The sequence below is a fragment of the Lissotriton vulgaris genome, chromosome 5 (genome assembly GCF_964263255.1).
Source record: "Lissotriton vulgaris chromosome 5, aLisVul1.2, whole genome shotgun sequence".
In the NCBI taxonomy this organism is placed as follows: domain Eukaryota; kingdom Metazoa; phylum Chordata; class Amphibia; order Caudata; family Salamandridae; genus Lissotriton; species Lissotriton vulgaris.
In genome coordinates, this window is record NC_141693.1 from 1202227561 (window position 1) to 1202253098 (window position 25538).

Below are 25538 nucleotides of genomic sequence, written 5' to 3' on the forward strand. Positions count from 1 at the left end.
AATATCTGCTCTACCCTCTTCCCTTTTTGAAGCAGGGGTCAGAAAGATGACAGAATTTGTTAAGGACAGTAGTGAGAAAGGTTTGCTTTAGGTTGAGGGGGTGTATTCGTGTGAGTTAAAATTGCTGCCTTTGTTTAGCTGTGGTACATAGAAGGGGGGTCCCAGTATACAATGTATTTAGGAAAGGAGACTAAGACAAAATTAATTTACAAGAAAAATCCTTACATTTTAGAAGGTACACTGTTGTTTAATCCCAATGTTCCTACAAGTGCATCATACAAACGTATCATCATAAATTCAACAAACATTTGTGCCCCAAAGAAAGTGAGGGAGAACAAAGGGGGTGTGTAAAGGAGTTTGTGCAAAGGTTCAGAAAGGGTTGATGGTTAAAAAGTGCTAGTCGCAAGATCCAATCTTCATAAACACTAAACGCTGGCTTCGTCATAGAGCCAGATGAAAACAGTAAATGTCTTTTAAGTATAAAACAGGACCATGCTTCAGGCGCCTATGTGGTTAAAGAACAGTGTACCTTCTAAAATGTAAGGATTTTTCTTGTACATTAATTTTGTCTTAGTCTCCTTTCCTAAATACATTGTATACTGGGACCCCCTTCTATGTACCAGATTACACCCAGGTCCCGGTGACTTTAATGGGTATACCCTTTTTCCCGTAACGTTTGTTTAGCTGTGGGTTTACTAGTAAACAGAATGGACTTAATTCTGCTTGTTGCCCAGAAGTCAGGGTTCAATTCTAAGGCTTGCATTCTACAAACCATTGTAATCTGGTACACTTCTCTACATTTTCACATCAGATTAATTGCAACCGCTCTTCTCAGAATGCACACAAATGCTGACAGTAATGAGTAGAAAACATGGTGCCAATATTTTGATATTTTGAAGCAGGCGTGATTTACTACACATCTCCAATGAAAAAACTATTTCTGGATCCCAAAGACCTATCAAGGTATTACCTCTAGCAGGGGCCCCTTTCTTAACTAAATTCATATGTTATGTAATGTAATGTATTAAAGCAAATGTGTGAGAGATTTGCAAACCGGATTCAAGCCGTGGCAAGACACAGAGATGTGTGCTAACGGATTTGAGAGATTGTTTCTACAGGAGACAGATTAGGGTTTATTTGTACTATTGGTGCTGCAAATGTGTCCCCCTCCTCAATGGTGTGGATATGATTCTTTTATTTGGGCTACTTACAGGAAGTTGCTGGTGCCTCTGGACAATCCCTCACCTGGGTTCGATGCATCCTACCGAAGAGGGTCTGTGAGTGAGATGTGGTGTTTTTTTGTCCCTGAAGTTCGAAATTATAGGTGAGATCCCTGCAGCCCCCCCCCCCCCCCCCCCACCTCGGTATAGCTTCTCTTTAACACAAATATGAAGCCCTTCAATGACTTGCTGCGGATAAAGCTGGGCAATATATTATGTTAATCTACTCCACGGATAGCTTCCCTCCAGATACAGAATTTGCCTCTCATGGAAGAAAATGGACAAATGCTCATATCTGTCTGTGGCCGTCTTGAGGGGACTGTTGTGACATCAGATAGTGTGCACTAGCTCTCACGGGTAGCAATGCTGAACTGTGACAGGCTTCTCAGGAAGGTAGAGCTGTGATGTTGAAGTTGAAGACCCAACAATCGCACAGTAGTGCAATAACTGATTGTCCAACCCAATGATTTTCTTTCAAAAGAGAAAAGTACTTTAGTGCACACTACAACGGAATACTATACAAACAATAAATGCAAGATATTATTTAGCATGTTGAGCGCTTAGCTCGGAGTGCACCTCTTTTCACCAAGTCCACAGCTCCTCTGTTTTGGTATAGGCAGTTATTTCAGGGTTTCATTCAATAGTGTAATTATGGCTCAGATTGCCCCTCTACAGTATATTGCGCTCAGTCTCTCACAGTTCATTTACACAGTTCTTACTGGGTTTGGTTGCACAGTGCTTACCGCCTCTGGTGGATCGAATCTGATCAGCAGCTGCCCATTTATGTCTCAGTGGATCTTCTCCTTTCCTGCCTCTGAAAAATTGTGTGCACCAGCAACTCCATCTGGCTTTCCTTGTGGTTTGCAGGCACATGCCAGGCAGACATGCCTTCAGTAAGTCTGTTGCTTCACATCTCCAATGGTAGCAGGCAGTGGTTTATAAAGAAAGGGAGGCCAGCACCCGCAGGCAACTGGAGCACACATGGAGAGGTTGACAGGCACTCTGGATTGGTGTGGGCTGATTTCCTCCTAGTGGTACAGCCACACACAGGCCAATTTCCAATGGGTGCTGCAGCAACTCACGGCTACTTTCCAACTGGTAGTGCAGCAACAGATCTTCGTCTGGGCAACAAGGCAACACTCAGGCTTTACTTATTCTGGTTACTATGGATGAGTACAACCAAAGCATCTTCTATGCACTGCAGCTGGGTATAAGCTGCTCTTCTGGACAGATAAACATTTCTTTCAGTAAGGGTAGATTCAAGTAATGTCCCCTGTCCTCTAGGATGCTGGCTGCCAGGCAAACACTAGCTGTGGCTGCACAGTAGTCCTCTACATGCTCTGGAGAGAACTCCCATGGTCTTAGAGAACTTGGAACTGGAACAAGAAGTGGAGTTTTAGGGTCCCACTTTTTTACAACAAAAAGAAACAGCAGATGTGTCACTTTCGGAGCCACTTTGGGGGTGATTCTTCTTTCAAGTGTCCTTTCCATTCTGCTGTCCAAATGAAGCCTTTGTGTAGAGTGATGCATCTCATATCTGGGTAGTCTCTAACCCGGAACACCTATCAGAAAGGTGCACAGAGGTGGAGCTTTTCTGCATTTGGTCTGAGGGCTCAGGGGAAAACAACAGACTGGGCCTCACTTAAGGATCCCCTTTACCTTGCACAACAGAGTCTGCGTTCCCACTCTTCAGCCCTAACATACCAAACTGGATAACAATATGAATGTTAATCAGGAGTCTTATATCTTCTTCTGTCAAATCATTGTCTCGGTTTCCTTCCTACAGCTTCACGAATGCCAGAAATTCACTTCCACTGTCTGAGAAAACAACCTAAGCTATATATTGTGAAACAGTCCAGGCTACAGGTATCCTGAATGGCTCCCAAGGCCTCCATTATTATGGTTTATTCACACATGCAGGGTACACACGCAAACTTACACAACATGCACTTGAGATGTTAGAACTAGGATAAGAGTAAGCACATGTAAGCAGAACTTACATGAGTGGCCCATCAGGCCTTTGCTCAAGTGACACCGATAAAAAAAAGTCCAGTTGTAATATGAATTCACAAATCATGGTACTCTACCACCACTGCTCTATGAGCTATACCTATGACAGGGGAAGTAGTCGGTTGCCTGTCAACTACAGCAAGCTTGGTGTGATCCTCTAGGTCACAGTATAGTTTTAGGGCATCAATCTTGTAAAGTGGTAGGCCCAGGCAGCTATGCAATGTGAGATTAGGGTGACAATATGAGCAAAATCAAAAGCTAGGTTACAAGATGCTCGCAGTTTGGCACTCAGGGCAGGGGAAAACACGACTGTGCACCATGCAAGGAACATTCCTGGACCAAACCTTATAATGATTTTGTTGCTAGACAATGTTCTGGAGTCTGTATAAATTCAGATTGTTATTACTGGCCTTGATATACCCACACATTACTCACAGGCAGGTAATCACTTGAAGAGGCATCCACTGTAGCAAAACTCCCCTTCTCTAAATACCAATTGACGAGGCACAATTGTCATGCAGCTGTCCTTAGTAAATGAGGTCCTGCTTCTTGTATCCGGTCCCCCTGATGCTGACTAGGCATTATATTACGGTTGGCGGTAGCAGGCATCGGGTATGTATTTTTGCAATTTAGTCCCTCACCCCTGTCACCACTGTAAACAAATGCAAATCTGCATTAAACTGTCAATGGTAAAAGAACATATAACATCCACATTAAACCAGACTCTTGCTGGTTTAATCTTGGATGATTAATGCAGGGTTGGCACAGTTGGAATCTAGTGAGATACAGTGGTGAATAAAAGAGTCAGAAGAACCCTATTAAATGATGAGGAATGGCAGTAAGGAACTGTTTCACAGGTAGAATCGTTTCCATTCAGCTTTTTCTTTTATGGTACTCCAGTTGAAATTGGTTAGACAGAGCAAACATTGATCTAATTTGCATTTTTCTCTGTGTCTTCTAGAAGGAGAGGAATTACTTTATATAATCCCATCCTGAATGTGCATTAGCATGTAGGAGATTGGCAATAATATCCTCCTAGGCAGAGGGTTTTCTTCTCTAGCGGGTGTGTTGTGAAGCAGCCTAGGCTACTCTGACACTTGCTCCTTTTGTTTATGTTGATGGTCAAACTACAAAAAAACAAATTGAGGCAGATTGGGTTCACTGGATCTGAGTTGTCAATCTGTCCTGTGACAAAGGCCCTGCTTATGGAGAGCACTTCAGTCCTTTCACAAGAGTGGGCAGATTGATCCTTACAGCCTGACATATTATGACAAATGGGCAGTTGCAAGAATGGAAGAGGCTTGCAAGCTCTGGAAATGAGAGCCAGATTAAAGAGATTGGATAACCTCCCTTTGATATTAACCAAGAAGGCTTAATTCCTGTTCTTCATCCCTCTGGTTGTCTCATGAATTTTAGAGTTAGGGATGCTAGTTGTAATGTTTACTTTGGATTCCTCTTGTGCAGTTCTCAGGAGTTCAGTTTGCTGCTCACCTCCATGGATCAGCACAGAGGTCCTATTGTCAATAAATCTTACAACGACAATTTGGATCAGCATATTTATTACAACCATGTTGGAGACAAGGATGGCATACAAAGGGTATATGGGGCAAACCATGAGAAGAAAATACTTAAAGCTATGTTTTGGTGGCCAGGGAACAAGCTAGAAGTTGTCCAGAGGGTAATTGAATGTTTGGTGTGCAATAAAATGAAGGTTGTAGTGGGTGTGGAAGAGCGACACTTTAAGAATCCCCTTGCACAGTGGAAATAAATCTGTTTGGATTTCATTGGTCTCCAGGTAAGCATGGGCGGAAAATCCGTTACGCTCGCGGATTTTGCGGATTTTCAGGAAATCCGCAATCCGCGAGATTTGCGAATTTCCCGCAAAATCCGCAAATCCGCGAGCAGCGGATTTTGCTCGCACTGCTCGCACTGTTCGCGTGAGTTCGCGCCCCGCGAATAAGTGCAAAATTGCAGAAATACGATCTTAGCAAAACTGAAAGTAACTAACTTACCAGGTTTAAAAGTTCAGGCACATCATTAGTAGCCATTTCCTGTAGTGCTTCCTGAGGGGCCCCTCCAGAGTTCAGTTGCCAGTTGAAACTATTATGTGACCCTGCTCTGAACCTCAGAATAGTTACACATATGCCACAAAGGTCCTGAATTACAGCTAAGGGAGACAAGCAGGAGCCAGGCTGGAAGTTAAAATCCATTAATCAGCCCCTAATTCATTATTGTCAGTTGGGGCAGGGCAGGTGTTGTAACTAATTTTGCAACAATGAAAGCACTTAGCAAGTGCAAAAGATCACTAATCAGGGCGCACTAAGGAAGCAGGTGCCAGCTAAAAAAATATTCTGTGACACATTAATCAGCCCCAAATTAATTCAGGTCACTTGAGGCAGGGAAGGTGTGCTTTGCCGAAAATAATGTACACTGGACAACCAGAGGGTGTGGTGATGAAACAGAGGGTGGCATGGGTGGGCCAGAGGGTGGCATGAGTAGTCAGAGAGTGGCAGTGGTGACAGAGAGTGGCAGTGATGAAGAAGAGTGTCCCAAACAGGCTGGACACGTAGAAACAACAAGTTCGCAAAACTTGCGACCCGACAGGTAAGTTCGCAAATTGCGAAATTGTAAAAACCCTCGCGAACTGGCAGAAACACGGGCGAACACAAAAAAAAAAAAATCCGCAAATTCGCGGGAATTCGCGGATTTTGCGGATTGCGAATCCGCAAATCCGCAAAATTCGCGGATTGCCAATCCGCAAAATCCGCTCATGCTTATCTCCAGGTGGGCTTGCTGTTGTGACTGTGCATGTGCATTCCAAGTGGTTGGAAGTGATTTTTGAGTAGACGATTATCAACTTCAGAACCATAAAGGTCTTGGTAGAGGTGTTTCTGAGAGACAGTGTGACACAGTATTTGGTGATAGACAATAGTACACAATTGATTTCAGAACAGATGAAAGAGTTTTTGGGGAAAGAATGTTGTAAAGAACATATGAAAGTCCTTCTATAACACCCAGTGGAATGGTCAAATAGAAAGGGCCAACAGATTGGTAAAGGGAACATTGGAAATGGCTGTCAAGAGTGTTTTGGATGTGGAGGAAGCCGCGAGGGACATGGTTTGAGCCTTCTGCATCAAAGTGAATGAATGACTGCTGTGTAACCTTCCTTTAGTATGTGAGGATGAGAAGCAGGTTCTAATCTGTTACCATGTTGGTTGGAAAAAGTTTAGATCAGAAGTGATGACAGACAAAGGGAGAGGGAGGAGAAGGTTGTTTCTAGGTTGCTTAAGGCAGAAGATTGGGTCAAGTTTAACTATGGCAGACGTTCAGGTACATTGTCCAGAGTCAGGGGCTCATGCAAAGTGGAGAGGGCTTTGGGCAGATAAGTAGAACTTCAGAGAGTCAGAGGTGGAACATAAGGCATGTAGTCTTATATCAAAAAAGGAATTATAAGGTGATAAGCAAGTGGTGAATAATGACCATCAGGGTGGTAGTTGGATGATGGTGACTGGCAAGGATATGTTGAGGAGGGAGTCTCCTATGAGAAGAGATGGTTGCACACACTAGAGGTACATTGGTGTACGGAGCGGGGGATACCCAAGCTCTGGACCACAGAGGTCCATGAGGTCAAGTTCAAAGGTCATGTAGATCTCTGTTTTGGTTGAGGGGTTTTGCGAGATAAAATAAAGCAAATTGTTTTCTACATGTTTTACTTCAGTCCATTTCTCAATTTTTTATGAAATTTTCTGTTTATCTTTTAATTTTTGGAGGTTTACATCGTCTGTTATTGAGGGAAGGAGACATGTTAGGACTTTAAGTGTTACGAATATTAGTTTGAATGTTTACTTTGAATTTCTCTTGTGTTCTCAGGAGTTCAGTTTGCCTCTGGCCTCCAGGGATCAGCACCTGTTGCCAATAAACTTTATAAAGACCTCTTGGATCAGGACATTTATTACAACACTCTGCGAGCAGAAGACGATGGGCCATTATGAGCCTCCTTTATTTTGAGAAACCCATTGTACCAATGCTCATATGCAGGCCACTCCCACCAATGAAAGCATCTGTGATTGCAACTAAGTTTGAGAACTCATTTTATACTCATCGGCTGCATTGTTTTGTGCTTTTTTTCCGTTTCATAAGTTTTGTAAACGGCAGTAGTTTGCTTTGCTCGATATTCTAATAAAAGCTCTTACATCAGCATTGCTGCTTTCATTGGATCCCCACACAAATGAGTTAAAAGTCTTGCCAGGGCAGAACATCTTGATGACTCTCTCCCACCAGCATTGAGAATCCCAGAGAATTCTGTGAACTGTATGTTTGGAAGTAATTAAGAGTGCTCACTAGACACATCTGTCACAAGTCGGAAGTGATTCCTGTTTTCGAAAAACAACATAGAGTCTTAGCTGTAGACACGGGAAACTAATATGATATTAAGTAGCAGAACATGCAGTTGTAATGAGTAGTAAATGTGATAGGAATTAAGATATAAAAGGCACTCATCTAAAGGAGGATGAACTTGAGAAGTAGGATTACATAAAAAGAAAGGCTTACTTCCAGCTACAGTGTGCCAGGAGGCTCCATTCACTGTGCCATCCTCCTTCTGGAAGTCCTCTGTGTGACATGGTCTTCGGCTCACGTCTGTCATGAGGCGGTGAGTGGAAGCGTAGGAATATGCCAGCCATCGGAAGACGTGGTCATCAGGAGTGGAGGTGTACTCCTGGGTCTTCCAGACAGACCGGACCATGTCGTAGGGATAGGCTACCACCAATTCTCCCCCTTGTAAGATCCCGCCCAAAACAAAGGGGATCTTCTCCATCCATGCAATCACAGCTCGCGTCTCAAGGGCCACCTGTGGAGCAACGCCATAAGAGAAATGTATAACAATGAATATAAACTTTTTGGTGGGAGACTCACTCTAAATTAGTAAACATGAGGAACCTAATCTGAACCTGAATACAATCTAAACACTCCAGAGGTGTATCTGAGCTTAATCCCACTAGAACCGAACAGCAAATCTGAAACAAAACCTTGAAACCAAGAGTGAGAGACAATAAAAAAGTATGAACTTTGCAAAGAAAGTACAATGTTTAAAACTCAGTGAAACCTGATATCATTTTAACATGCAAAAACATTCATGCAAAACAGAGTTCAATTGTACTGCACTCATTTAATAAACATAACTACATATATTCAACAAATAATGTAACAAATGTTACTCACCATTATTTTTGTTGCAAATAAAAGCAGGTACATGTTAATACTACCTTCTGCAGATTCTCTCCTTCTCTCAGAATATAGGGCCACATACATGTGCGTACAATGGATTAGGTAAAAGATGTCATAATTTGTGCACCAACTTTTTCCGAATGGATTGGTTTTTTGTGAAGCAACCTATGTACTAGTGTGTCACAATCGACCTACCTCATTAAAACTAATGAGCCAGGTCGCAGATTGCGACCTCTATGATTCAGTGTCATCACAGGGATGGTAGCCTGATAGAGTCAATAGACCACGACGTCTGTGATTGTTTTTAAATAAATTAATAATTGTTTTTTCAAATGCAGCTCGTTTTCTTTAGAGGAAAACTAAATACGTTTAAAAAAGAAATGTAACTTTTCGTAATCTTTTTTGAGCAGTAAGCAGTGGTGAACTCCTAAAGTTTTTTTTCAACATTCACAAAGGGGAAGCTGTACCTTGTAGACCCTTTCCAGTTAGCAAATGGGGTAACCACCGCCTTTTAAAGGTGTTGGTAAAAAAAATTATTTTTTGGGACCAGATTTCAGTTGTTAAATAATAATAAATTCCATAAGGAATTGGCATTTGGAAGATATGCCCTAAAAACACCCCTTCCAAATATCAACTTGGTATGGTTTCCTAAACCCATTTCACGGTTCAGAAACATTTCTCCAAATCATTAAATGGGCTTTGTACAATTGAAAAAAGGGTTGTAATATTAGAAAACCCTGTGATTTGATGAATCTGAGGGTTTGCGAATGCTAAAAGCCTTTGTACATCTGGCCCATAGTTCTGTAATGCTATAGATAATGTTTAACACAGTACATAAACCCACCCCTGCTACAAAGAAATAGTGTTCAGCTTCTAATCTGCTCATGCTAGCTATACTATTTGTTCAGTTCATTCTGTAAGACATCCAGCAGCATTGTAAGTCGGTCAAACATATATAAAGCCAGTGTTCCATTCTGAGGCACTTTCAGATTCATTACATTTGTTTGTATTAAACTAAACCCACGCTACATAAAATTAGAACTTTTAATATAGGGATGCTTACATGAATTAGCCTCGCCAGTGAAAAAAAAAAAATTGTCAAGGATCAAGTTGAGTCCTATTTAAAGGAAAGCAAGTGATGACATCAATGAAGTATGCTTATTTATCTGGGCATTATACATTTGTATAACTTTTCCTAGACCTCATCACACTACCTCCCTTAATACCCAAACAGCACCGATTGCAGGCAGGGGTGGCGCTAGCACCGCAGGCAGTGGATGGGGCCAATTCTTTCAGTGGGAAGTGCCGTTTGTTGAAGGGGGCAGTGCTGGCAGTCTCAGTGAGTGGCAGCCTCTTAAGGACAATTTTGGGCCTCACACTTATTTTTTCACAAAGTAAGCTCTGTGAACAGGACACAAAGACTAAGTTCTAAAATGCAAAGATTGTACTAGTCTGTGGCAGCCGAATCACAATATTGGTTAATAAGCGACATCAATCTGAACGTATTCAGCCTTGCACCATTGGAGCTTGCATTAAAGACAAGATATGTGTTGTCTTACCGTGGCGTTCTCAGACTGGTACCACTCTGGGATTGGGATGTGGTGGTTCGGTACTTTCCGTGAAACCAGCTTGCGATCCTCAGATTCCCAAAGTAGGGTGTTTAAGTCTGGGAAATTGTTGTTGATATCAATTCCATCCTCAGTCCATCGTCCCAAGGACCAGCCACCCAACTCTGAACCCTGTGTGAAAAGAAGATTTCAGAGGGCATTTTAAGGGTTAGGGGGCAAGTATAGAGTGTGGGGAGGGGAAGCAGGTGGATGATAACCATACAGAGTGAGATGGAGGGAGAAAGAGTGAAGACTGAAAAAGATAGAAAATGTGAGACGGACAAACAGTAATCACGACAAAGTGAGTGATAGAGGAGATTTGAGTGAAAAGAGAGGGGAAAGAGTTAGAGAAAGAAATAGGTGCCTAGCAGAGCTACACGAGACATAGAGTGGTTCTGAGGCACAGCCATATGGGAATGTGTGTCTTGCACCGCCGAGTGCCGTCTTTGGAACGGTTGTATGGATCATTTAGCGACAAAGGACAAACAGTTTTAGACGTGACACACATTGTATTGTAAACAAAGGAGAGAAAGTAAAACTAAGAAATAAAGAAAAATACAGATATTTAATCATTTATGTTTCTCCAAACTTGTTGCATTCAGGCCCTTTAAGAGACTATGGAGCAGCCGTGGCCCGTAAAGGTAAGAGCGGTGGGACGGTGGGGCCGGGTGAGGGGGTATTTCAACGGATTATGACTAGGGCAACTTCATTATTTATTTAATTTCCCCTGGTCATCTTCCGCTGAAGTACCCCCTCACCCGGTCCCACCGCCACACTGCTCTTACCTGTATAGCACACGGCTGCTACGGAGTCAGTCTGACACACTGAAAGAACAGCCGGCCAAGTTCAAAGTTTGACCTCAGTGAAGTGCATGCACGTAAGGACACAACCTGGCCGCCAGGCAAACAATTACAAATCGCTCGACAAACCCACGTTACTTACCAAAGTAAGTATGTTATGGATGATTAACTAAACTAAACAATGAGGTAAATGACATGCCTTTCCACGTGCTTTGGTATAGATGTCAAATTCAAGCCCATTGGCAGACAGAGCAACATACTTACAGTTATCAATGATAACAAAAAAACTGATAGGTAGTAGTGTTCCCTGTGAGGGACCGCACCACACACCAATAAGGTCAACGTGTCTATAACTGACAATCATGAGCGTGAGAAATGTGTTTTTTGTTGCTATAGGTACAGCGGGGTGCTAAAGTAGCTTTGAACACCTACTACCTAGAGGTGCTGTCAGCACGTTACAAAATAACATGCATATCAATGCACAAGAAAAGAAGCTGTTACAGCACACCTATTACTAGGTATACCAATCCAAAAACAGTGTTGTACAAATACTAAACAAAGTCTGGAATCCAATATGTTCCTAAGCATATGAGGATAATCCAATGAGACAAATGATATGCATTGCTTACACTGTGAGCGGTCACACGTGCTATTGCTGTGGAGATACTATCAGTTATAGGGTTGCATACTTATCATGGATTTGCCCCACATGCACCATTTACCATGAGGATGCTGTGCACTATACATATGGCCGGGATGCCCGCCACCCCCTCCCAACACAATCCCCAAGGATGGGAGAAGTCGGACACAGGTTTGAACTTTTGGAAGGCGGGAGGGAGTCACCCTCCCGGCCGTATTTATTAAAATATGAAACAAAATGTAAAACATTAAATAAAAGTTTCATAATTATGTACAATTTTACATTTTTTACATTCGATGAAGACATGTTCTTTGGCTAACCTTAACAGATCTCTAATACAAAGTTTTCCTAGCCGAGTCTAACATCCTGCAAATGCATACATTCTAAATTAAAATTGTACATCCTAGCATTAAGGGCCAAAGGCAAGGTCTTAACCGGTGTCAGATCCCTACTACCAAAAACTCTCGCCCTCACGGTGTGAGTGGCGCATGCGCAGAGGACTCTACCCTCATTGCCAACTGTAACTTCCCTTGTCGTGGTGGGGGCCCCCTTTCCACTCGACGCCATCTTAAAGGTCGTCCGAGTTCCCGTGTGAGGTATCTGGAGGAAGGACAGCGTGGACTCCCCCCCATCCCCACACTCTCTATCCGCTGTCGCGGATATACGACCCCCGGGAAATTAGTAGGAGGGGCATCTAGCAGCCTCCCCCCCTGGGAGGGGCCTATGGCCACCTCCCCCTAGGCGACCCATCCTTAGTGGGTGCCGCCTCCCCGTGGGAGGGGCCAATGGCCGCCTCCACCCGGGCACTCCCATCCATTCTGGGTGGCGCCCCCCTCTAGGGACCTTGAAATTACTGCTCACCGATCATGACCTTACCGCCCGACCAAAAAATAAATACGATAGTTGTTTACCTACTAAGGAAGAAAAAATTCTGACATTGCCTTGATGTGTCATCGACTGCTTACTCCTACCAAGAAAAACATTATCCTATAGGCAGAAGCCACATCCTTAACTTAAACATTCCTTTACTTTCCTAGAAAGGAAAAAAGGCCTATCTCAGCAAAACTTTATTTAAAACAAATATTGCCATACGGGGCTGGTGGGTGGGTCAAAATTGCTGCTTGTTCCGTCGAGGGCTCACGAGCGACGAGTGGGTGCAGCCTTCAGAGCACAGGAACAAGAGGACGCTTCTTCGGATTCCCGCTCTATTTATTCTTCTGCGGGAGGGCGTGTACCCACCTCCGGTACGCCTACTGGGCGTGGTCTTCGTGTAGGTGTCTAGGACAGCCCCTCTTGGGCGGGAAAAGGCGCGCCCCGGCTACGCCACTTCGGGCATACCAGCCGAGCCACGCCCCCGCCCAAAATGGCTTCCCGGGGGGATCGGGGCACCCAACCATACGTTCGGGGGGACCGAGTGGTCGCCCCTTTCCATATGGCCGGGATGCCCGCCACCCCCTCCCAACACAATCCCCAAGGATGGGAGAAGTCGGACACAGGTTTGAACTTTTGGAAGGCGGGAGGAAGTCACCCTCCCGGCCGTATTTATTAAAATATGAAACAAAATTTAAAACATTAAATAAAAGTTTCATAATTATGTACAATTTTACATTTATTACATTTCGATGAAGACATTTTCTTTGGCTAACCTTAACAGATCTCTAATACAAAGGTTTCCTAGCCGAGTCTAACATCCTGCAAATGCATACATTCTAAATTAAAATTGTACATCCTAGCATTAAGGGCCAACGGCAAGGTCTTAACCGGTGTCAGATCCCTACTACCAAAAACTCTCGCCCTCACGGTGTGAGTGGCGCATGCGCAGAGGACTCTACCCTCATTGCCAACTGTAACTTCCCTTGTAATGGTGGGGGCCCCCTTTCCACTCGACGCCATCTTAAAGGTCGTCCGAGTTCCCGTGTGAGGTATCTGTAGGAAGGACAGCGTGGACTCCCCCCCATCCCCACACTCTCTATCCGCCGTCGCGTTGCGGATATCCGGCCCCCGGGAAATTAGTAGGAGGGGCATCTAGCCGCCTCCCCCCCTGGGAGGGGCCTATGGCCGTCTCCCCCTAGGCGACCCATCCTTAGTGGGTGCCGCCTCCCCGTGGGAGGGGCCAATGGCCGCCTCCCCCCGGGCGCTCCCATCCATTCTGGGTGGCGCCCTCCTCTAGGGACCTTGAAATTACTGCTCACCGATCATGACCTTACCGCCACAGGCCGGATAGTTGACCGACTATCCGGCCCCCCCAACTCCTCCTAAAGGTCATGCTTCCGCAAACCCCTTAGCCATGCTATGAAGTCTCCTATGAGTAAATCATTCCCCTCCCTGGACAAGTGGACCCCATCGCTCAGATACATGAGATCACCCCGAATACACCCGTGAGGAATGCTATGCAACTGCGAAGAGCGAAACAATTTACCAATTTTATTATTAACCCTTTTCACCGAATGGTTCAGTGCTGACACCGAAAGGCCCCCCGCCATACCTTCCTGGGAATCATGTGGGACCAGGCAATCGTGCACCCGGGATTCTTTTAGCCAACCAGCTAACAGCAGACAAAATTTGTTCAAACAACACTCGTCTACCCAGTGTCACCAAGTCATTGCCCCCCAGGTGTACTATGACTACAGATGGCGGTGACCTTTGCCGCCCTAAGAGAACCTCAAAAAATGATTGGAATTGGTCAAAACAGAGCCCGCCCTTCCCATGGAAGGCCACTCTGTACCCGTATTCCCCAGCTGCGTGAGTCGCGTCACCTGCTTTGAATACGTCCCCGGCGCGCCTCACATATGAGTGGCCCACGACCCATACCACTCTCTCTCCAGACGGTGGTCCTTGACCGCTGGTCTCCTGGTGCTGGGTCGACTGCAAATTCCGCCCCGCGTGACAGGCTCGCAAAACTGTAATTCAAACAAAAGACAAGAAGCGTGAGTGCATGTCAATTGATCTTTACAACATGTGCAATCGCACATACCTTTTGAAGCAATCCGAGGACCATCGTCCCAACTGTTTCACTTCCTCCGCACTCTGACCCCTGGCTGTAGCCTCAGTAGCAGCCCCTATCCTAAAGGAGTGGGTCCCAAAATCGCACGGGTCCATGCCCGCAGCAGCGATTGTCAGTGCTAGCACCCTCTGGAACTGAAACCTCGTCAGTGGGGTGCCATCCTTGTGTCTCAGCAAACTCCCCCCCCATGTAGCCGCCCTTAGTGCCAAGTATTCCTCTATACACTTTATCGGGCACGTGGGGGACCCTCGCGCGCCCTGCATGACAACACTATTTCCCATAGCCCCCTGGTCGGTCTTGGACCTGGCTATCGAGACCACCATCGAATCACCTCTAATTTGGACGTGATCCCTGCGCAAGCCTCCCTCAATGTCTTTCTTATTCCTTGCGACCAGTTCGCTCACCCGCATAGCCCCATGGAATGCTAATGCGAAAGCTGCCCGGAACAGAACTGCTTCGAAATGGGAGGAGCACGTCCCGTCTAGTTTCGCTACAAGTCGAGACAACCTGTCTAAGCCAATCGGGCGCCTCGCATCTTGCTTGCGACCCTCGAGGCGCTGCCAGCGCGAAGGGCCTTCTTAACCAAAAAGGAACTTGTCGGGTCTTTTATGCCATGCACCTGCGCCATGAATGAAATGGCCGCCCTATGCCTATTGGCCGTTGCTGCTGATCGGCCTTCTCTGTGCAGGGCTACCAGGAACCCCAGGAAGGATTCCTCCTGACCCCAGCTCTGACTCCCTGTCGGACCCAAAAATGTGCAATAGGAACGAAACGCTCCTTCGTATGCCTTCCTTGTCCTGGGGGCCAAGCTTGCTGCCACGAGGTCTTGTAATCCGGGGCACCGATTAGCCATAGTGCTTCGGGGAATGGAGCCGCCACTAGGTCCGCTGTAGGTAGATAACCCCTGAACGCCTGAATATGTGAACGAGAGAGTGCATCAGCTGCATGATTCAGTACGCCTGGCACATGCTTCGCCCTGAACTGTACATTTAGTCTCATGCAAAGCAGCACCACTTCTTTCAACAATCTCAAGATCCATTTGCAGCGTGCTGCCTGTTGGTTAATGCATTCGACAACAGCCATATTATCAGACCAAAACACCACTGAGCGGTCCCTGAAGGCGTCTGGCCATGCCATCAGAGCCACCCAAATGGGGAATAACTCCAAGAACCCAATGTTACATGTGAGACCGCTGGAGTGCCACCACGTCGGCCATGTTTGCGCCGACCATCGATTACCAAAGATGGCGCCAAATCCCACGCTCCCCGCTGAGTCAGTCCACAGACCTAGTTCATCTGAAGACGCTGGCGGCTTGTTCCACACGACTCGACCGTTGAAGTCCGCCAGAAATGCCAACCAAATGCGCATATCCTGGCGAACCTCTGCCGACAGTCTTGTACGGTGGTGCCCCTCTTTGAGACCAACCATAGCTTGTGCAATAGAGCGTGAGAAGGGGCGGGCCATTGGTATCACCCTCAAAGCAAAGTTAAGCTGACCCACTGTTTGTTGTAACTGGTGCAGGGTTACTTTCTCCTTGCCCAGGCATTGCGTCAAGGAAGCCCCTAAACTTGGCCACCTTTTCCATCGGTAAACGGAAACATCCCTCCACAGAATCGAGCTCAATTCCCAGAAACTCCAGTGAAGTAGATGGTCCAACCGTCTTACCTGGTGCCAATGGGACTCCAAACTCCCTCATGAGGATGCAGAAGTCGTGCAGCGCCTGCGCACATTTCGTATCGCCGGCTACTCCCAAGAACAGGAAGTCATCAAGATAGTGCATAACATGCATAACATGCTTATGCCCTGTGGCCTCGGTGAATGCCCACTCTAAAAAACAGCTGAACATTTCAAAATAGGCACAAGAAATGGAGCAACCCATAGGCATGCATTTATCCATGTAATAACTCCCTTGAAATGCAAAACCTAGCAAGCGCTGATCCTGTGGGTGTACCGGGAGCAACCGGAACGCCGATTCGATATCTGATTTCGCCAACCGCGCCCCGGGGCCCAGGCGATTTAACATGGCCACGGCATCATCGAACGATGCGTACCGTATGTATGTATATATAAATATATATATATATATATATATATATATATATATATATATATATATATATATATATATATATATTACCTACTGGCGATAGCCAGTAGGTATATATAGTTAGGATTTTTTCTCTATGGAACTTTTGAAAATTCTATGCCTAATAACTTTGGCGTTTGTGGACGGAATCGGCTGAAATTTTCAGGAAAATGGCACATTTTGTTTCTGAGCAGCCCCTGAAAATTTGGTGGGGTTTCGTCAAGGGGGGGCTGAGAAAAAAGGGGGGTCCCAAAACGCGTTTTTTGCATTGAGTTTTCCATAGGGCGGTTGGACTCACTTTTAGCTCGAACGGCTGAATGGATTTGCACGAAACTTGGCAAAATTGTAGGGACTGTTAGCCCGATGTGCCTTTGCTAGGTCTCAATATATGTGCTTCAGTGGATTTTGAGAAATTAACGTTTAAAACAAGATATATATCTGTAACAGCGCTCCGGGCAGCGCTCCGGTTCGCGAACTTTTCGCGTATCGGAACTTTGCGAAGCGAAGCTGATTGGCTCTCCGGTGTCTGTCAACATTCTAAACAGTCCGGAGCGGCCGCCATCTTGTCTCTCGGTAGGATCGAGAGACAAGAGGAGCCCAAAACAAAGGGGGAAATGAAGGAAAGGGGGCAAGGTAGACCCCTTCTGACCCCCTAGGATTGATGAGGGGGATATTATAGAGCCACGCCGGGCCCAAAAAAAAAATATAAAAAAATCCGATTTTTTCGCCGTAGAGACGCGTCTTGGTTCGCGAACCGGGCAGCTAACCGGGCAGCTAACCGGAAAGCTAACCGTCAGTGTAACCCAACAAAAAAAAATAAATAAATTCAGATTTTTTCGCCGTAGAGACGCGTCTTGGTTCGCGAACCGGGCAGCTAACCGGGCAGCTAACCGGGAAGCTAACCGGCAGTGTAACCCAAAAAAAAAAAAAAAATCCGATTTTTTCGCCGTAGAGACGCGTCTTGGTACGCGAACCGGGCAGCTAACCGGGCAGCTAACCGGGAAGCTAACCGGCAGTGTAACACAAAAAAAAAAAAAAAAATCAGATTTTTTCGCCGTAGAGACGCGTCTTGGTACGCGAACCGGGCAGCTAACCGGGCAGCTAACCGGGAAGCTAACCGGCAGTGTAACGGGAGTCTGAGGAGTAGCTGATTGGCTGTCAATATTGTAAACAGTCCGGAGCGGCCGCCATCTTGTCTCTCGGTAGGATCGAGAGACAAGAGGAGGCCAAAACAAAGGGGGAAATGAAGGAAAGAGGGCAAGGTAGACCCCTTCTGACCCCCTAGGATTGATGAGGGGGATATTATAAAGCCACGTGGGGCCAAAAAAAAAACAAACAAAAAAATCCGATTTTTTCACCGTAGAGACGCGTCTTGGTACGCGAACTGGGCAGGTAACCGGGCAGCTACCGGGAAGCTAATCGGCAGTGTAACGGGAGTCTGAGGAGAAGCTGATTGGCTGTTATCATTGTAAACAGTCTGGAGCGGCCGCCATCTTGTCTCTCTGTGGGATCGAGAGACAAGAGGTGGAAAAAAAAGAAGGTGTAAATGAATGAAAGGGGTAAGGCAGACCCCTCCTGAACCCCTAGGATTGATGAGGGGGCTATTAAAGTTCCCTGGGGGGTGAAAAAAAAAATTGCGATTTTTCGCGGTAAAGGTGCTTCCTGGTACGTTAACCGGGCAGCTAACCGGCAGCGTAACGGGAGTTCGACATATTGTGTTTTTTGAACGTTTGTGATATGTGCACGTGTGGATTTTGTCTAATTAAGGTTAAAAAAATATATATATATCTTTAAGCGTGTTCTGGCGCGCTTACGTTTTGGGTTTGGTTTGCGCTGCAGAGACGATACGTCACGGTTATGCGATGCATCATGAGGCGTCTCACGGGCTACGTGATACGTCACTTAATAAAGAATATATTTTACAGCTATAGATATTAGCTTTTAAAAAACCAATGAAATTCACAGAAAAAACCATAGGTTATAGACCATATATAGTTAGGAATTTGCATTTACAAAACCTTGAAAATTCACTGAAAAAACCATAGGTTATAGACCATATATAGTTAGGGATTAGCATTTAAAAAACCTTATTTTATTTGCACAAAACCATTGAAATTCCATATATAGTTAGTTGCACTAACTATATATCGCGGACCCGCAATCCACTGCTAATGATGTCACATATTACATCATTCATGACATGGTCAGTGACATCACTGATGACATCACTGATGACATCTCAAATGACATCACTGATGACATCACTGATGACAACACCCAGTGACTGTATGTTTCTGTAAAGTTAAAATATGTCTTACATATTGAAGAATGAGTGGATGTATAAGTGTCTGGATGAAGGATTTAGTAGGTGCATGACTGACTGTATGAGAGAATGATTAAATGTGTCTCACTGAGTGCATGGGTTAGTGATTAAAGTGTCTTAATTTGGCAATCAATATTTATGTTCTTCTGTAAACTGCTGCATGTTTAAATCAGTAGCTATATCAGTAACTATATGGGTTATTGAATGGTTGCCCAAGTATTTGTATGGGAGACTGAGTGTGTGTGTGGGTGGCTGGGAGGTGTATAACTCTGTGCATAGATGTGTGAGCGGTTGATTCCCTAGGTGTATGGGTTCAAAAGTGCATGTAGAAACAGCTGTATGGACAGATGACTGTGTGCATGAGTATATTGGTGAGTGAATGGATATCTCAGTTCTACATGTCAAAGTAAGTACATATGTAAAACACACTCCATGTGAGAGTTGACATATATAAATAACTGAACATAAGAGTCAGTGAATGTGAGAGTGGCTGTATGAATCATTGTGAACTTGTATCAAGGATTGTATAAGAGAGTAAATATGTGTTAGTATATGTTTGAATAAGTAAGGTGTGTATAACTGTATAGTTAAGGAAATGGAGATGTGATTGATTCTTTGCATGACTGAATAGGTGTGTGAGTAACTCCATGGATGTGTGACAGTCTGTGAGTGCCTGTTTACACTGAGTGTATCAAAGGTTATATTAGAGTCTGAAGATGTATTATCACATAAATGATATCATCAGTGATGTAATCAGTAATGTCAAATGAGATGTCAGTGATGTCATCAGTGATGTCATTTGAGATGTCATCAGTGATGTCATCAGTGATGTCATTTGAGATGTCATCAGTGATGTCATCAGTGATGTCACTGACCATGTCATGAATGATGTAATATGTGACATCATTAGCAGTGGATTGCGGGTCCGCGATATATAGTTAGTGCAACTAACTATATATGGAATTTCAATGGTTTTGTGCAAATAAAATAAGGTTTTTTAAATGCTAATCCCTAACTATATATGGTCTATAACCTATGGTTTTTTCAGTGAATATATATATATATATATATATATATATATATATATATATATATTCTTTCCACCAAGTTGCCCTTGTGGAATGGTCACGCAGGTAAGGGTTACCGCTCAGCACGCCACAAGCAGCAGGAAGTCAGCAAACTGTAATCCCTTTTGGAGCCATACGCGTTTCGAGCTTAGGAGCTCTTGTTCACTGGCAAATTACGGAGGAAGCAAGCGTGTGTTTGAACATCTGATTTATTTCAATAGAAGTCCCGCCCCAGTGGGCGTTACCGCACAGGCATTCTGGTCTTGTTAGTTCCTGGGTAGTAAGACTTCGTAGTTTGTGTACGCAAGTGCCTTGCTGCCTCCATCATTGAATGTTCATCCCGGTTGGGAAAAGGTGATGTCAGCTTCGCCAGCCGCCTGCCAATATCACCTCGTGGCTCACGCCCCCCACCTTCCTATTAGTGTCCAAATGCCGAACACCCAGGATCCGCTCTTCCGCGGTGGGACCATTCCGCGACCGGACTGGCCGCAATTAATTCTTTCCACCAAGTTGCCCTTGTGGAATGGTCACGCAGGTAAGGGTTACCGCTCAGCACGCCACAAGCAGCAGGAAGTCAGCAAACTGTAATCCCTTTTGGAGCCATTCGCGTTTCGTGCTTAGGAGCTCTTGTTCACTGGCAAATGACGGAGGAAGCAAACGTGTGTTTGAACATCTGATTTTTTTCAATAGAAGTCCCGCCCCAGTGGGCGTTACCGCACAGGCATTCTGGTCTTGTTAGTTCCTGGGTAGGAAGACTTCGTAGTTCGTGTACGCAAGTGCCTTGCTGCCTCCATCATTGAATGTTCATCCCGGTTGGGAAAAGGTGATGTCAGCTTCGCCAGCCGCCTGCCAATATCACCTCGTGGCTCAGGCCCCCCACCTTCCTATTAGTGTCCAAATGCCGAACACCCAGGATCCGCTCTTCCGCGGTGGGACCATTCCACGACCGGACTGGCCGCAATTAATTCTTTCCACCAAGTTGCCCCTGTGGAATGGTCACGCAGGTAAGGGTTACCGCTCAGCACGCCACAAGCAGCAGGAAGTCAGCAAACTGTAATCCCTTTTGGAGCCATACGCGTTTCGAGCTTAGGAGCTCTTGTTCACTGGCAAATGACGGAGGAAGCAAGCGTGTGTTTGAACATCTGATTTATTTCAATAGAAGTCCCGCCCCAGTGGGCGTTACCGCACAGGCATTCTGGTCTTGTTAGTTCCTGGGTAGGAAGACTTCGTAGTTCGTGTACGCAAGTGCCTTGTTGCCTCCATCATTGAATGTTCATCCCGGTTGGGAAAAGGTGATGTCAGCTTCGCCAGCCGCCTGCCAATATCACCTCGTGGCTCAGGCCCCCCACCTTCCTATTAGTGTCCAAATGCCGAACACCCAGGATCCGCTCTTCCGCGGTGGGACCATTCCGCGACCGGACTGGCCGCAATTAATTCTTTCCACCAAGTTGCCCTTGTGGAATGGTCACGCAGGTAAGGGTTACCTCTCAGCATGCCACAAGCAGCAGGAAGTCAGCAAACTGTAATCCCTTTTGGAGCCATACGCGTTTCGAGCTTAGGAGCTCTTGTTCATTGGCAAATGACGGAGGAAGCAAGCGTGTGTTTGAACATCTGATTTATTTCAATAGAAGTCCCGCCCCAGTGGGCGTTACCGCACAGGCATTCTGGTCTTGTTAGTTCCTGGGTAGGAAGACTTTGTAGTTCGTGTACGCAAGTGCCTTGCTGCCTCCATCATTGAATGTTCATCCCGGTTGGGAAAAGGTGATGTCAGCTTCGCCAGCCGCCTGCCAATATCACCTTGTGGCTCAGGCCCCCACCTTCCTTTTAGTGTCAAAATGCCGAACACCCAGGATCCGCTCTTACACGGTGGGACCATTCCGCGACCGGACTGGCCGCAATTAATTCTTTCCTCCAAGTTGCCCTTGTGGAATGGTCACGCAGGTAAGGGTTACCGCTCAGCACGCCACAAGCAGCAGGAAGTCAGCAAACTGTAATCCCTTTTGGAGCCATACGCGTTTCGAGCTTAGGAGCCCTTGTTCACTGGCAAATGACGGAGGAAGCAAGCGTGTGTTTGAACATCTGATTTATTTCAATAGAAGTCCCGCCCCAGTGGGCGTTACCGCACAGGCATTCTGGTCTTGTTAGTTCCTGGGTAGGAAGACTTCATAGTTCGTGTACGCAAGTGCCTTGCTGCCTCCATCATTGAATGTTCATCCCGGTTGGGAAAAGGTGATGTCAGCTTCGCCAGCCGCCTGCCAATATCACCTCGTGGCTCAGGCCCCCCACCTTCCTATTAGTGTCCAAATGCCGAACACCCAGGATCCGCTCTTCCGTGGTGGGACCATTCCACGACCGGACTGGCCGCAATTAATTCTTTCCACCAAGTTGCCCTTGTGGAATGGTCACGCAGGTAAGGGTTACCGCTCAGCACGCCACAAGCAGCAGGAAGTCAGCAAACTGTAATCCCTTTTGGAGCCATACGCGTTTCGAGCTTAGGAGCTCTTGTTCACTGGCAAATGACGGAGGAAGCAAGCGTGTGTTTGAACATCTGATTTATTTCAATAGAAGTCCTGCCCCAGTGGGCGTTACCGCACAGGCATTCTGGTCTTGTTAGTTCCTGGGTAGGAAGACTTCGTAGTTCGTGTACGCAAGTGCCTTGCTGCCTCCATCATTGAATGTTCATCCCGGTTGGGAAAAGGTGATGTCAGCTTCGCCAGCCGCCTGCCAATATCACCTCGTGGCTCAGGCCCCCCACCTTCCTATTAGTGTCCAAATGCCGAACACCCAGGATCCGCTCTTCCGCGGTGGGACCATTCCGCGACCGGACTGGCCGCAATTAATTCTTTCCACCAAGTTGCCCTTGTGGAATGGTCACGCAGGTAAGGGTATGCACCTGTTACAACGCATTTTTTACAACGCACTACCACTACAACGCAGGCATTACAACGCATACCATTACAATGCATTGCGCTGGGGGGCGCTCTAGGATAAGAGGTAAGTTTAATTTACTATCCAACACCTTCCCTAGGGTCCACGGGGACTGGAGTTAGAATAGTAAATTATACTTACCACTATCCAGCACCCCAAAGCGCTATGCGTTGTAATGGTATGCGTTGTGAATACCGCGTTGTAATGGTATGCGGAGTAAAAGTATGCGTTGTAACGTCATACATCCGCAGGTAAGGGTTACCGCTCAGCATGCCACAAGCAGCAGGAAGTCAGCAAACTGTAATCCCTTTTGGAGCCATACGCGTTTCGAGCTTAGGAGCTCTTGTTCACTGGCAAATGACGGAGGAAGCAAGCGTGTGTTTGAACATCTGATTTATTTCAATAGAAGTCCCGCCCCAGTGGGCGTTACCGCACAGGCATTCTGGTCTTGTTAGTTCCTGGGTAGGAAGACTTCGTAGTTCATGTACGCAAGTGCCTTGCTGCCTCCATCATTGAATGTTCATCCCGGTTGGGAAAAGGTGATGTCAGCTTCGCCAGCCGCCTGCCAATATCACCTCGTGGCTCAGGCCCGCCACCTTCCTATTAGTGTCCAAATGCCGAACACCCAGGATCCGCTCTTCCGCGGTGGGACCATTCCGCGACCGGACTGGCCGCAATTAATTCTTTCCACCAAGTTTCCCTTGTGGAAGGGTCACGCAGGTAAGGGTTACCGCTCAGCACGCCACAAGCAGCAGAAAGTCAGCAAACTGTAATCCCTTTTGGAGCCATACGCGTTTCGAGCTTAGGAGCTCTTGTTCACTGGCAAATGACGGAGGAAGCAAGCGTGTGTTTGAACATCTGATTTATTTCAATAGAAGTCCCGCCCCAGTGGGGGTTACCGCACAGGCATTCTGGTCTTGTTAGTTCCTGGGTAGGAAGACTTCGTAGTTCGTGTACGCAAGTGCCTTGCTGCCTCCATCATTGAATGTTCATCCCGGTTGGGAAAAGGTGATGTCAGCTTCGCCAGCCGCCTGCCAATATCACCTCGTGGCTCAGGCCCCCCACCTTCCTATTAGTGTCCAAATGCCGAACACCCAGGATCCGCTCTTCCGCGGTGGGACCATTCCGCGACCGGACTGGCCGCAATTAATTCTTTCCACCAAGTTGCTTGCTTCCTCCGTCATTTGCCAGTGAACAGGAGCTCCTAAGCTCGAAACGCGTATGGCTCCAAAATGGATTACAGTTTGCTGACTTCCTGCTGCTTGTGGCGTGCTGAGCGGTAACCCTTACCTGCGTGACCATTCCACAAGGGCAACTTGGTGGAAAAAAAAAAATATATATATATATATATAGAGAGAGAGAGAGAGAGAGAGAGAGAGAGAGAGAGAGAGAAAGGTGTATATATATATATACACTTTGAAACCAGTAATGAATGTGCAAAACCTTTTTTCATAATTTTCTTATCGCAGTCTAGTTGCATCTAGTTATGTGCAATGCGAAAATGTCAAAGCTACTCTGATGTAATACATTATTACAGTTGAATTGTATAGCCACATGTCTGCTTCCAAAAGGCAGTATGAAAGCCAGTTCACAGAACAAAATAACAACTTGTGTTATAACAATAAAAAGGGATAGAGAGAGATTTTCATCCTTCTAAGACCATCCCAATAACCATCAAAATCTTCCAACCCCAAGTGGATATCAATCCCCATAACCATCCCATCAACGACCAATCTCCTTAGTCCAAGTGGACAGAATCGGAGATCTTATGTAGCTTGGAAATGGCCTGGAAGACTGACGGAGCGTTGTCTGGAATAAAAACGCAGCAGCTCGATTGAATCAGTTTACATACTCCACCTCGATCTGCTAGTATGACATCAAGGGCAACTCTATTTTGAAGTGTCATAAGTCTATCTGACTGGAGCTCAGCAGTGAAGTTACTAAGGGCACCGGCAGTTTCGACTATGGTGGACTCAACTACTCTCGTCAACTGGCGAATATTCCTGCTGTTAGCCATCGGTCCCCAGAACGGCAGAAAACCCTTAAAGAAATCTCCCAACTCTTGCCCTGCAGTGTCTTCTTGACTAAAGACACCTCTAGCAGCTCTCGTCTTATGGTAATCTGCCGCAGCTGTAAAAGTGGGAGGCAACAGGAAAGAAACAAAACATGTGCCCAAAAAATCAGGGGGCAACCATGTATACGCTTTGTCATAGCAAACAAAGTAGGTACCCTTAGCAGCAAAAAATGCTGGGGAAGACTGGGACATGAATACGTAAGTATCAGTACAAACGCTCTTCCCTAGCTGAGCTCTCGGATTCTTGCCATTACCCTGCAGACAATAGCGACCCTGATGGGGCACTATCCAAATCGGTGGAGAACTTTTTGCTCGCTGGTTAACACTCAGACTAACTCCATACCCAGTAATATCCCAACCACTATATGGTTGCTTCTCATCTATCGGAATAGTTTCAAAGGCATTAGTCCCTTTAACCATGTCGACTATGCCTCTAGCAACAGCACTATTCTTCGGATTGTCCTTCGGTGAACGTTGGGGATAGACACTATGGGCATAAATAAACATCATTCTGTAAGCCCAAATCGAACCATTCAAACTAAAAGGCAAAACT

At 45.9% G+C, this 25538-nt stretch overlaps 1 protein-coding gene across 1 annotated transcript in view; it reads right to left on the bottom strand.

Annotated features, from left to right (window-relative positions):
• The window catches only part of CPXM2 (carboxypeptidase X, M14 family member 2), a 314235-nt gene that overhangs the window by 7015 nt on the left and 281682 nt on the right, over positions 1-25538 (bottom strand). The window contains exons 10-11 of the mRNA XM_086922996.1: positions 10016-10195; positions 7782-8079 (exon numbers count right to left, since the gene is read on the bottom strand). Of these exons, the coding sequence (XP_086779122.1) occupies positions 7782-8079; positions 10016-10195 (478 nt within the window). The remainder of the gene's footprint in view (positions 1-7781; positions 8080-10015; positions 10196-25538) is intronic.